Source organism: Rhinatrema bivittatum, chromosome 10 (assembly GCF_901001135.1).
Source record: "Rhinatrema bivittatum chromosome 10, aRhiBiv1.1, whole genome shotgun sequence".
NCBI lineage: Eukaryota > Metazoa > Chordata > Amphibia > Gymnophiona > Rhinatrematidae > Rhinatrema > Rhinatrema bivittatum.
Window position 1 is genome coordinate 180,298 of NC_042624.1, and position 13,088 is coordinate 193,385.

Consider the following 13,088-nt stretch of genomic DNA (forward strand, 5'->3'; position numbering starts at 1 on the left):
CAAGACATGGCTCTTTAAACAAGCCTACCCCAACCCCTCTCAACCCTAGGCCGTGCTCATCCTGGAACCCTCTTTGACCCCCGCACACCATCCCAACACCCCCCCCCACCCTTTACCTTTCCCCTGCCCTGCGCAGCCCCCCCCTCCACCCCGCCCTTCACCCCTTAGCAACCTTCCTTGACATTACCTCGCCATTTTGCATCTTTGTTCCCTCCTCCCCCCTTCTCCTCTCCCCTCCCCCTCTGCATATAATTGAACATAAGGGCATTTGCCCCTTCAACCTGTAAATAAGTTTACTTATGTAACTTTGTAAGTGCAGCATATCTAATCCCTACATGGATAATTAATTAATTTCCATGTCGTTCAACTACGTTATTCATGCCTATGGACTCTCTCTCTTGTACTTCCCTATTTCCCCAGTTCCTTATTATCCTATTATCCAATTTTTCTCCCAGACTCTCTCTCTTGTACTTCCCTATCTCCCCAGTTCCTTATTATCCTATTATCCAATTTTTCTCCCAGTTTTGCCACCCTTGTTCATTGTAATTTCCTTTCTCAGTTAATTGTGAACCGACATGATGTGTCCTACGAATGCCGGTATATAAAAATGTTAAATAAATAAATAAATAAATAAATAAAATAAATGTAATTCAAACACTGGAGGCAGCTTCAAATGATTCCAGTTATTAACTCACAGAAGCAAGACAACAGGTGAGGAACAAATTATCAAAATTAATAAAGGAAAATTGGTTCTTACCCGCTAATTTTCGTTCCTGGAATACCACAGATCAGTCCAGACAAGTGGGTTTTTGCATCCCTATCAACAGATGGAGGCAGAGAATAAAAACTTTTCAGGCACTGCTACTTAACCAAGAGTGCCACCTGCAGTCCCTCAGTATTGACCTGTACCCAAACCACCTACCTCCAAAACTCCAAGGATCTCTCCCTCTAGAGTGAGCTGAGGATTAAGTAGTAACCCCCAACCAAACTGAACCCTCAACTTAGGGTAATGAAAAAAACTTCCAGTCTCAAAATAACCGAAAACTATGTAAATTCTCATTCACAATTCTGCAGCACAAACTTGAATTCTGCATCACCAGCAGCATCCAGAAGCACGAAAGGTCTTTCGAAAAAAAATCATAATGGGACAGGAATCTAGACTGATCTGCAGTATTCCAGGAACGAAAATTAGCAGGCAAGAACCAATTTTCCTTTCCTGTTCATACCCCAAATCAGTGCATCTACTGCCAGCTAAACTAGATCCACAAACCACAGATGGCGCAGTCACTCCCGTGCTACCAGGATCACTCTTACCCTATGTTGCTCGATACTCGACCTACCAGCAGCCATGGGGGGGAGACATAGCAGGAGTCTCCCTGGCTACAGATGAACCAAAGCGTCGATCCCTGCTGAACCGAACTCCCTCAGGTGGCTGAAAAACCTGGACACCTTGGCATTCTTCCACGTTGCCATGAGATCGAATTGGGGCTCGTCCTAACTGCACCGAATGAGGGCAAAAGCCTCTGCAGACAGCTCCCATTCCCCCGAGTCAGTGTCTGCTGAAATAAATTTGTCTAAGCATTGTCTACCCCTGCCATGTGAGAGGCTAATAATGCTGTTGGATGAAGTTCTGCCCAAGCAAAGAGTTCCGGAACATCCTGATCCACCAAGCGACTCTTTGTTCCTCCCTGCCAATTGTCCGAGAATACATGCACTGCACGTCCCTGAATCAGAGGAATAAAGAACAGCGCCCGCCGGACCGCTCTTTTCCAGACAGTTGATTTGACTAGGATGCTTCCGCCAGTGACCACTGCCCTTGGGTTGCAGATCCTCGACACTTCACTTCCCAACCGCTGAGACTGGCATCCATGGTCATTACCTCCTACTTCGGAACTTCCAGATCCATTCCTTTTTCCAAATTGGGATGCAACAGCCACCACAAGAGACTGGACCTGGATTCCTCCTAGAGCGACAATGGTAGCTGAAATTCCTCCGACAACGGATTCCAACGGGACAGGAGCGCCTTCTGAAGAGGAGGCTTGTGAACAAAGGACCATGGCACCAAATCCAATGTAGAGGCCATGGAACCTAGCACTTGTAAATAATCCCAGACTTTGGGGACCACCAAATCCCGCAGATGAACCACTGGCGACTGCAATTTGAATACCCTTTCCAGAAAAAGAAACACCCCGCTTAACTTGGTTTCGAATCGCGCTCCCTGATAATCCAAGGACTGGGTCTGCTCCAGATGGCTCTTCGCCAGGTTTATCATCCAGCCCAGGGATTTTAGACACATTGTCAATCGTCAAATGGAACAGTGACACTACCTCAGACTTTGCCTGAAGGAGACAATCGTCCAGGTATGGATGCACTAGTATCCCTTCCCTTCTGAGAGCCACCACCACCACCACCTTCGTGAACGTTCTTGGTGCAGTAGCCAGCCAGAAGGGAAGAGCTCAAAACTGAAAATGCTCTCCTAGCACCATGATGCAAAGAAACTTCTGATGGTCTGCTCAGATGGGAATGTGGAGATATGCCTCTGTGGGATCCAAGGAGACGAGAAATTCCCCCTTGCGCACCGCTGCAATCACCGTCCGCAATGTCTCCATCCGAAAACGTGGCACCTGCAAGGCTGCATTGACTTTTTGCAGATCTAGAACAGGCCAAAAAGAGCCCTTCTTCTTGGGAACTATGAAGTAGACAGAATATCTTCCTAGACCTTGCTCCTCCTGTGGTACAGGGCTGATTGCTTCCAATCGCTGTACCTGGAGAAGGGTGTCCCACACTGACGCCCGCTTGCTGGGTGAAGCACAACAGACCACCACAAAAGCCTCTTTGAGGGGGCATGAAAATTCTAAGGCGTGGCCGTCCCTTATTACTTCAAACCAATGGACTTTGGAAATGACTCTGGTCCACTCCTCATAAAAAGTGTACAACCTTCCTCCGATAGCTTTCAGGGAGGAGTGGACCAGCCCGCCTTCATTAGATGGGTTTCGCACCTCCGGAACCCTGTCCGGATCTATCTCTGGCTGGCCTATGAGTCCCTGGTTCTGCATGACTCCGTAAGAAATTCTGTTGAAGTAAAATCTCATCTCACGGAAGCAAGCACATAGCGGGGGCACCAGAACAATGGCGTGAGGAAGCTGTAATCGCTGTGGCATGTACCACACTATCTCCCGTCTGCTCCGGGAGACCTCAAAGGCATCTGTGAGCAGCCAAGAAAATTCTAACCTCCCTTTCAGGGGGGGAAGCTCCTCTTCAGGAAGGATTTGGAGAAAGTCATGAAGCTTTAGGAGAATCAAAAGGCAATAAGTTCCCTGAACACAGGAAGGGTCTCTTACCACCTTCAGGATCCACCGGTCTGACATTATTCTGGTCTAGTCCTCGTAAAAAAAGAGAGCGCCTCCCTCAGATAGCCTCCTGAGAGGAGTGGACCATCACACCTTCATTGTCCAACCTTACTTCCGCTCCCTCCTTGGGACCCACTGTCTCTAGGGAACCTATGCCGATTCCAAAAAGGCTGCTGTCAACCCGAATGTTTCTGTGAAGCTTGTCTGCCTGCACGAAATCTCCTGGCCTCACGAAATCGGGCTCACGGCGGAAAGGACTTCTTAGGACCCTTCCTGTCCTCAAGAAACTTATTGCTTTTCAACTCGCCCAACTGCTTCACGAGCTTTTCCAAAACCTCCCCGAAGAGGTTTGACAGCTGGGCCTTAAACCACACATCCGCCAACCAATTTCATAGCCACAAGAGCCTGCATGCCATCATCACCGAGGCCATACTTCTGGCAGAAGTCCGAACCAAGTCGTACGGAGCATCAGGCACATAGGCTGCCCGTTTAGAGGCGGGAGTGGCCTCCGCGTTTCAGATGCCATTCCTGATCGCTTGTAATGTGCCTTTTGCACCTAGGACAAACAGGCTCTCTCTGCATCAAAGGGCAAAGCTGAGACTTCAAAAAGCCATTTAAGCAGAATCTCCAGCTTCCTATCCTGGAGATCGTTGAGAGCTGCTGCTCCCATCATTGGGATGGTAGTCTTCCTAGTAACCACCAAAACGGCTGCATCCACCTTGGGAATTCTCCATAACTCCAATGTCTGTTCCAGCAAGGAAAATAAATTACACATAGCTCTCGCGACCTTCAGGCCTCCCTTGGGAGATTCCCACTCCCAATACAGCAACTTCTTCACCTGCTTCAGCAAGGAAAAGTGACAGGAGGCCCCCGCAATCCCTCCAGAAGCGGATTCACTCCTTCCTTGTCCGAGTCTTCCTGGACATCTCCGATCCTGAGCTCCTCCAGCACCTGGGGAAATCAATGGACCCATCTCCTCTCTGCGGAACAGCCGAACCACACGCGAGTCATCTTCCACGACCAGAACCGTCTCTGGATCCTGAGCGTCCAGATCCTGCATGGGATCCCCCAAGATCACCAATGGGTCTCAATCCAGGATCTGTGTTGGATCTCCCAAGGCACTCACATGGTCCTTGTCCGGTGCCAGCAGACCCCCCTTGGAGCTGGTCAGGATCATCCAGGCTATTCGATGAACTGCCCTCCCTCCATGGCTCGCCCAAGACCCAGCATAGCAGGATCCCTCCTGACTTCACAGGCCCTCTAGCCTTCTTGGTCATCCGGGACTTCCTAGGCAAAGGTCTCTTCGCCCCCCAACTCCTTCCGAGCTAAGTAAGCCTTGTGAAGGAGAAGCATAAAGCCATGGAAAAGGCCTCTGGGTCCGAGGAGAGTTCCGACATACTCCCTCCTGAGCCTCCCCCCTCTCCCCCGTCAGCAGCAGGGTCCTTTCCCCATAGGAAAAAGTGTGGGAGGAGAATCCCGGGGATCAGAAATGGCAGCCTGCACTTCGTCATGTTTTGCTAAAAAGGTTGCTGACTTCTCTGACCCTCTAGAGCCTTTCCCAGCTTAATTGCTCCTTTTTTTTTTTTTTTTTTTTTTTTTAAGAAACAGGGCCAGAATAAACATAAGGGGGAAAGAACTACTCCCCTGCTTCTGGAGGCTACCTGCTGAAGAACCAGGCACACCAAGGGAGTGAAGGGCCCAGAGGGGGGAAAGGGAACCAGGGACCCTGGCTATCTACCCCCCCCCCCCGCCAAAAAAGGGCAGAGTCCTGACAGGGATTGCCAACCGACTGCTTGCCCCACGAAGGAACCTAACACCTCAGGTTCCTTTTTTTTTTTTTTTTTTTTTTTTTTTTTTTTTTTAAACACCTCCAGACTGCACGTTTGCAACTCTACCATCTGCTGGAGACAGAGAAATACTGAGGGACTGCAGGTGGCACTCTCGGTTTTGTAGCAGTGCCTCAAAGTTTTGTTTTCTGGCTCCATCTGGTGGTACAGATGCATAAACCCACTCGTCTGGCCTGATCCGGGGTACGAACAGGAAATATGCATTTTGCAACTTCTGTACTGAATATTTGAATTTAATATTAGAAATCCACTTTAGGGATCAAAGTGGAAGGAAAATCCTCAGCAAACTGCAAAACATCCATTGGTCTGCCCATAATGCTTTTATCTACAAAGGAATGTGGGGCTGTCAAGGGCAACAGAAGCAGCCGGTGTGAGCAAGAGTGGAAGGAAGTGCCAAAAGTGGCAGCAACACCAGCCCAAACTTTATTATTTTATCTTTATGCAATTTTACAAAAACAAACAAGATAAACTCTCTTGATAGGAAATACAGAAAAAGAAAACACCATTATCACAATAGGAAAGCTTTTTTTTTTTTTAAGAATCAATCGTTCTTTCTCTGATATTTAGCCCTCTAACAGAGGGGTCTACAATTACACAACCTAAGGAAATCTGTAATAAACAGTATCAGAAGAAATAAAGCCTGCAACAGTAGCTTTAACAGAGATTATTTAATATTTAGGAGCTAGGTTCGTTGTCCCTGGATTCTGAGGAGCTTGGGAGTAACTTTCCCCGCCAGAATTTGGGACAGCTGTGGAGGGTCATAGAATACATAGGAATTACCATCATGCTTAACTAAGCACTTACAGAGAAACGTCAGGAAAAAATGCGGCCTCATGAGGGGAAAAGCTTCTCTCCTCTTTTGTGTCTCCCGTGCCACGTCCAGAAGCACCCTGACATTACACCCTAAAAATAGCACCTTTCTGTGTCCGAGACCAAGTATCAATAACCACTCTCTACCTTGTTCTAAGGTTAAACTAACAATCAACGTTGCTGGTATCGCAAGCTCAGTATCAGAAGTCTCTAAGAACATAGAGACATCCAATGGTGGTTCGTTAACAGGAACCAAAGCTGTTACTCCTCCATCTTGTTCCAAAGTTCTTTCAGACTTGGGAAGAAAAAATATCTTCGATATTGGTGGCATTTCAGGTTCTCCCATTTTTAATACTTCCCCGAAGATCTCTCTTAAAAGTATCTCGGGGAGATATCATCAAAATCTGAGGAAAGTTAATAAATCTCAGATTTTTATTCCTGAACGCGCTCTCCAAATTTTCCAATTTTAGCGAAATGCTCTTCCTTTCTTTCATAGTGGCACTCTGTACTTTTGAGTGATTCTGATTTAATCTCTGTTATTTGCAACCTGTTGTTCTATGTCAGCATTCGAATTAACCACTATTTTTACTTTTTCTTCCAATTCGTTTACTGAATCGCTCAGAGGTTTCATTTGAGCCAAAATAGAGGTTTTCATGTCGACTATTGTCTCCCAAATGGTCTCTAATGTAAATACAGCCGGTCTTACAGCTACTGGCAGAGTTCTCATGGGAGGACCTCCTGCTGCCCCTTCCAGATTGTTCCAGCAACGAGTCCTCCTCTTCTCCGTTCTGCCCCGATAACCTTCCTGGGCCCTGTGTCGCTCCCTCTCCTCCGTCCTGCCCTGCTGGGCTCCACCGCAAAACTCCTTGGGTCTGGCGGTGTGGCTCCTGACTCGGGAGAGTTCCAACTCGTGGCCGGGTTCCTGGGGGGAGTTCCTTCCACAGGGCTTAGTGGTGACAAAGAGCCTAGGAGTGAGGGTGGCTCCTCTTCCCCTCCCCGTCTCTCTAGCGGCTGGAATCCTGTGTTCAAGTTTTTGCGCACCACATGCGCGTCCATTGGACTGGTGACAGAAGGCGGAGGGGCTGCAGGGTAAGGCTCACCTCACGGCTTTTTCTTCCATCCCATTTTGAAGAAATAAGTTCCAGGAAAATACTTTTAAAACTTGCTCTTTGGAACTCGCATGTAGCGTGCGGCTACTGAGCGGCCATCTTGGTTCCGCCCCTCTAGCCCCAACATTTTGTGACCCTATGAGCAACAGCCTCGAGCTACAGTGGATCCCATCAATCTATTCTGGGCAAAATCTGTGAATGGAGACAGAGTCCAAACAGCATCAAGCTCCTTTCAATGTTTCCGCCACTTTTTCTTACAGGGATTGAATGAGTGAGCCAACTCACAAACAAGGCCCAAAACAAATCTCACCTCACCTTGTACAAGTTAGAAAGTTTGATGTTGGCATTCAGCTCATTCTGGAACCTCTCTTCCATACTTGCTTGCTGTTCCTTTGCCTGAAAAACAAACAAGGGCATAGTTTAGAGTAACTACTTTATTTCATATTCATGTGTCATGCATGCCACAGAATTTATTTAAAATGCCAACTGTTCTAATAACTTCTGTTTAAATCAAAAACTTTTGATAACATTTTTTTTTAATGCTAGGTAGGATCTAGACAGGGTGGGGATGGGGCATTTCAGAGAAGAGAAATCAAGATGAGCAAAAAGCATGGAGGGTAGTATGTTAAATATCAAAAAAGTGGAATTCATGCAAACCAGAGTTCCTGGAAGCCTACAGAGTATTTACTACAACTCTCTATATTATAGAGACTCTAAAACCTCTGGTAGGTGGAAACCGTAACATACGTATCAAGTTTTTAGAATATCTATTACTGGAATGCTCTAGCAGAGATATTGTCAAGTGAGTAAGGCAAGTTTGCTTACCTGTAAACAGAGTTCTCCGTAGACAGCAGAATGAATTAGCTATAACATGTGGGGTGACACCTTCTGAAGGCTTCCCTGTGTTTTGAGAGTTTGAGACTGAATTGGCAGATGGACAAGATAATCAAAAATACAAATAATCAAATCAATACTAACCTCACAAGTCATAAGAATCTTGTTGCTGCCATACTTGCACAAAAATGCCACGCATGTATACCGCCAAATTTAAAATTCAACCACAGAATCACGTCTTCCTAATCGGTTCAAGTATACTATTGACTGTTCATTGGTTAGGTAGGGAGATAGATATGGTAGGTGTGGTTTTTGTGCTTAAACCGACTGTGATTGGTAAATTAGCAAGACATGATTCTGAGGTTGAATTTTAAATCTGGTGGTATTATTCTAGATACGCATACCCAGTGTTTTTGTGCACGTCTGGCAGCAACGAGATTCCTATGACTTATGAGGTTAACATTGATTTATTTGTATTTTTTTTTAATTATAGAAAGCTGGTATCAGAAGCATAGAGTAAATTTGTAAAATTATTTGGGTTAATTGAATAATATTTTAGTGGTAAATATTCTAATGAATAGAGAAAAGCGTTTACACATTTTTGTAATATGTTATTTTATATGTATTATTCACCTTAGAGGAGATAAGCATGGCATTCTGATTAAGTGGGAGTCATATGGCGATGCAGAGTCATGTAATAATCAGGGCTTAATGGATATAATGGGGTAAGAACATCCTTCTGGTAGTGAGTGGGATGTGGTATACATGTATGATAGCTGGAATTTTATAAGTTTGCTTGTTCTGATTTATAGATTTGAAGTATCCATTAATATTGTTAAAGTTATACGAGTCCGGCAATCAATTTCGTTTACTATTATTTATAACCGGAAGTGTATATGGACAGCAGGATTACATCTCCTCACCTGTGTGTTTATATTTAATGGTTCACATTTATCCAACATCGGTGAAGTCACTTGATAGGAATCCCCTGATGAAGCTGTTGAATACAGCAAGACAAGGGACCTTTAGAGAGAGTATGTGATTCACTTTGTGACTTTTATATATACTGAAATTTTAGTGCAATATAAAGATGGGTCAATACAAAATTTGACCAAGTACGGTTCATTGAAGTATGTATGTATTGTATGCTTATATTTGTGGAAGGGATCTGTGTAATATGTATATTTGTTGGGTATGTTATGCATATTTGAATGTGAATATATTTTTTAGATTAATTAAAACTGAATGTATCTGGTAGATGATATGACTGGGTCTTTTTTCCCCATTTGATACAATTTTGTGATACATGGTGTCTCAGGTATTTATACCTTCGCATTTAGTGCTTTTATCATGCATCTCTCTCTTACATCTTCCACCGTGAATATCGAAGCAAAGAATTCATTTAGCCTCTCTGCTATGACTGTCATCCCCTTGATCATCTAATGGTCCATTGGACTCCCTCGCAAGCTTTTTACCTCAAATGTACCTGAAAAACTTTATTATGAGTTTTTGCTTCCACTGCAAGCTTCCTTTTCAAATTCTCTTTGCCTTCCTTATCAATGCTTTGCATCTGATTTGCCAGTGCTTATGCTATTTCTTCATTCAGATCCCTTTTCCATTTCTTGAAAGATATTCTGTTAGCTATTATAGCCTCTCTCACCTCACCTTTTAACCATACCGGTAGTCGTTTAGCCTTCTTTCCACATTTTCTAATGCGTGGAACATTATCTGGTCTGGGCTTCCAAGATGGTATTTTTAAATAACGTCCATGCCCGAGCTAAACTTTTGCAGTTGCTCCTTTCAGTTTTTTCCTAACCATTTTCATTTTATCAGTCACCTTTTTGAAAGTTAAATGCTGTTGCAATAGATTTCTTTAATGCACTCCCTCCAGCTATTAAGTCAAATTTGATAATGTGATCACTATTGCCAAGTGGCTCCAACACTGTTACCTCTAGCACCAAATGTGACGTTGGCATCGGTGGCTGAGATGGCGTCTGTGCAGGCATCGGCCCCGATGGTTGGAAGTCTCTGAGAGCATCTTTGACTGCCTGGCAGATAAACCAGTTCCTCCCGTATAGCTGGTGAGGTCAGAGCAGGTATAGGGGATGGCAGAGAAGGCGGAACTGGGTCTTCCACAGGTCCCTGTGGTGGCATGGTACCCGGCACTGTTACCGGTGGGGATCACCTTGGAGTGAGAGGCATCGAGGGTATCGATGGCTCTTCCACTCGAGACCTTTTCGGCGATGGTTCTACTGGCCTCAACAGAGTTTCCGGAATCGATCCGACATCAGGTATCGACATCAGTCGATGGCGGTGCTTCTCACAATGCTCGGTGCCTTTTTTCTCAAGCACAGATGTAGATTTTATAGATGACCGGGATGGAGTCAGTGATAATCGGTCACCTGTGCCGTCAGGGCGACGTTTTCAGACAACTAACTTTTTGGCCGCTCCAGCCGGAGACAACTGAGTCGATGTCGATAGTATTAGTTGAATATGGAAGAGATGTTCCATCTACTCTTGACGGGCTCGCCTGCCCTTGGCGTCATCTCGGTGCATTATGGACAGGTGGAAACGTTATGAGATTCGCCCAAGCACAGCACACACTCGACATGTGGGTCGGTGATGGACATAGTGCGAGGGCAGTTCGGGCATTTTTTTTTTAAAACCTGTTGCCATTAGGAAGGCCGGACAGTCGTCGACGACCTTCTGACAGAAAAAACTGTTTAACCGGAATCGACCGGGAAAAAAGAAGCACTCACCGGCCGGTGGAGGCAGGGAGACCTATGAAGGAGATGAATTGAGAATTTTTCTCTAAGTATATTGTGTGAGAAAACTCACACAGGGCTCCTTCACTGCGATGTTAACTGCAGCGTGGAAAATCGAAGACTGAAGGGAGACCCCTGTGGCTCGAGGGTTCATAGCATGCTGGGCATGCTCAGTGAGCCAGTCAAAAGTTTCTAGAAACTTTGACAAAGTTTTCCGTGATAGGGCCCATATGTGAGGACTATCATCCTGCTTGTCCTGGGATAATAATCTGTCACCTCAAGGACGCCTCTAATCAATTCCATTTCAGGCCTACTACCCCACAGATCCCAGCCCGGGATGTTTGTCCACCATCTGCTAGAGATAGATTACCATTAGACCAATGTCAGTGAAGTGCTTTGTGAGTGACATCAGCAAGTCAGTTGATCTCTGTCTCCATCTGCTGGTTGGAGTGCATAACCCACTTGTGTGGCCTGGCCTGCCTGAATGCAGAGGACATTCTGTTTGCGGGATGGTTGAGACAACAGCAAAAAAGGGAAGAAGCAACAATGCAAATAAAGGCACTAGGGACAAAAATCCCCAAAATTTTGAAAAAGACTGGGGCACATCCATGTGGTAACTCAGACAAAGACCAAGGGGCTCACAAAGCAGTGTGCATGCACAGGATCTCCTGATACATGCTCAGTAAGTCTTTACTGAGCTCTGAGAGCCAGGTCCTTGTCAGTGCAGTCGGATGTCACCCCATGGCCAATCCATACCTGCTTACTGACCAAGAATCAAATGGAAACAAAGAAAGAAAAAAGTTAAATCACTAACTTATCAGTTGCTGTAGCTAATGTTAGTTTCAATGAGATCTTTATAATCCAACATGGCCATACTTCCAGTCTAAGTTTCATGCTATTTCCACCAGAACACATGGGTGGCAGTCATACCGTATAAAGTCACACCTCAACATGCATTGCCTTTCACTTGCCATGGACTGGGAATGGGCTCAAGAGACAGTAAGCATCTAGCTCCAAATTACATATTGTTTTAAAGGCTGTCTCAGTGCTTCCAAAATCTCTAACAGTTAACTGGGACACCCGGGCAGTTTCCTTCACTAGAATTCATGATCATGGCAAATGCATACACACCATTTAGTGGGAAAGCAATAATGCATACTTTTTATGTTCCCTCACAAATCCATTTCAAAGGGACATGAAAGGCAAGACGTTTGAACATAATACTAGAACTTTTGGTGTTCAGAGGATGCCAGCGGGACGCTTGGCATGTTTAAAATAACTTCTCACCTCCTTTAATTTATTAAGCAGCTCCTCTGCCTGCTTCTGAAGATTTTCGTTTGAGGACTTCAGGCTGCTTACTTGCTCTTCCATTCGAGTGACCTGAGAGATTTAAAGCAAATAAATAACATTCACATTTGCTTTTCTTCAGAAAACATATCCAGTAGGGACATTACTATACATCTTTTTGATGTCCCCAACTGTTGGAAGTTGCTGAAAACCATCTTGGAGCCACAGGGGCCTGGCCCGGACAAGACTCTGGTCACTCACAATGCTCTTTAGCTTGGCTTTTCTATTAAATTGTGCCTACAGTGAAAAATGACCCAGTTCCCCTGGGGAAATAAAAAAGGAAACAGCCAATGCTTTAGGAAAAGCCATTCTTATGTTCCTCTTATTTCTGAAAATATGCCCCCTCCACAGAACATCAGTGTTATTATGAGACAAGGGTTCTGTTGAATTCCATCCCATTATACTTTAGGACCATCCTGCTCTCAGTGTAAACTGATGGCAGACGTCTGGAACACAGAAGCTTAAACTAAATAAAAAGGACTTAACATGGCTGCTTGCAAAGCCAGATGTAAATCCATATGATTTGTACACTTGGCTACTTAAGTACTCCCAATGAGAAAAACTTTAAAAAGGAATTCAGCTTCCTTGTAAATGTGTGATGTGGGTGAAGGGAAAGAAATATATTTATTATGAACCCTCTGATTTGGAAAAATTTTTAGAAGGGCAAAGGGCCCGAGGAGATGAGGAAAGTAATGTTAGCCAGCAATAACTGTTTAGTTTGGCAAATTTAGCCTGACATGTTTTCTATTATATAATTGTACTAATTTTTTCTTAGAATTTATGCTCATTAGCCGTTCCCCAATAATGTTTGGTAATTGGAAAGGGGAGATTTGTTTTATATAAAATTGAGTTGTTGGGAAGTTATTAGAATTATGTCAACCCCTTTCCTCGAAAATAATTTCATTGTATGGAATTATAATAAATGTTTTGATTTTATTTTGTGAATTAAAATCAGAAATAAAGAATTAAAAAAAAAAAAAAAAAAAAAAGGAACTCAGCTCATCAGAGTTCTTCTCGATTACCTAA

General features: G+C 44.6%; 1 protein-coding gene across 1 annotated transcript in view; it reads right to left on the minus strand.

Annotated features, from left to right (window-relative positions):
* Positions 1–13,088, minus strand: part of LOC115100326 (nucleoprotein TPR-like) — a gene marked incomplete at its 3' end in the record, with an annotated part of 228,078 nt that overhangs the window by 176,747 nt on the left and 38,243 nt on the right. The window contains exons 7-8 of the mRNA XM_029618746.1: positions 12,003–12,095; positions 7,432–7,512 (exon numbers count right to left, since the gene is read on the minus strand). Of these exons, the coding sequence (XP_029474606.1) occupies positions 7,432–7,512; positions 12,003–12,095 (174 nt within the window). The remainder of the gene's footprint in view (positions 1–7,431; positions 7,513–12,002; positions 12,096–13,088) is intronic.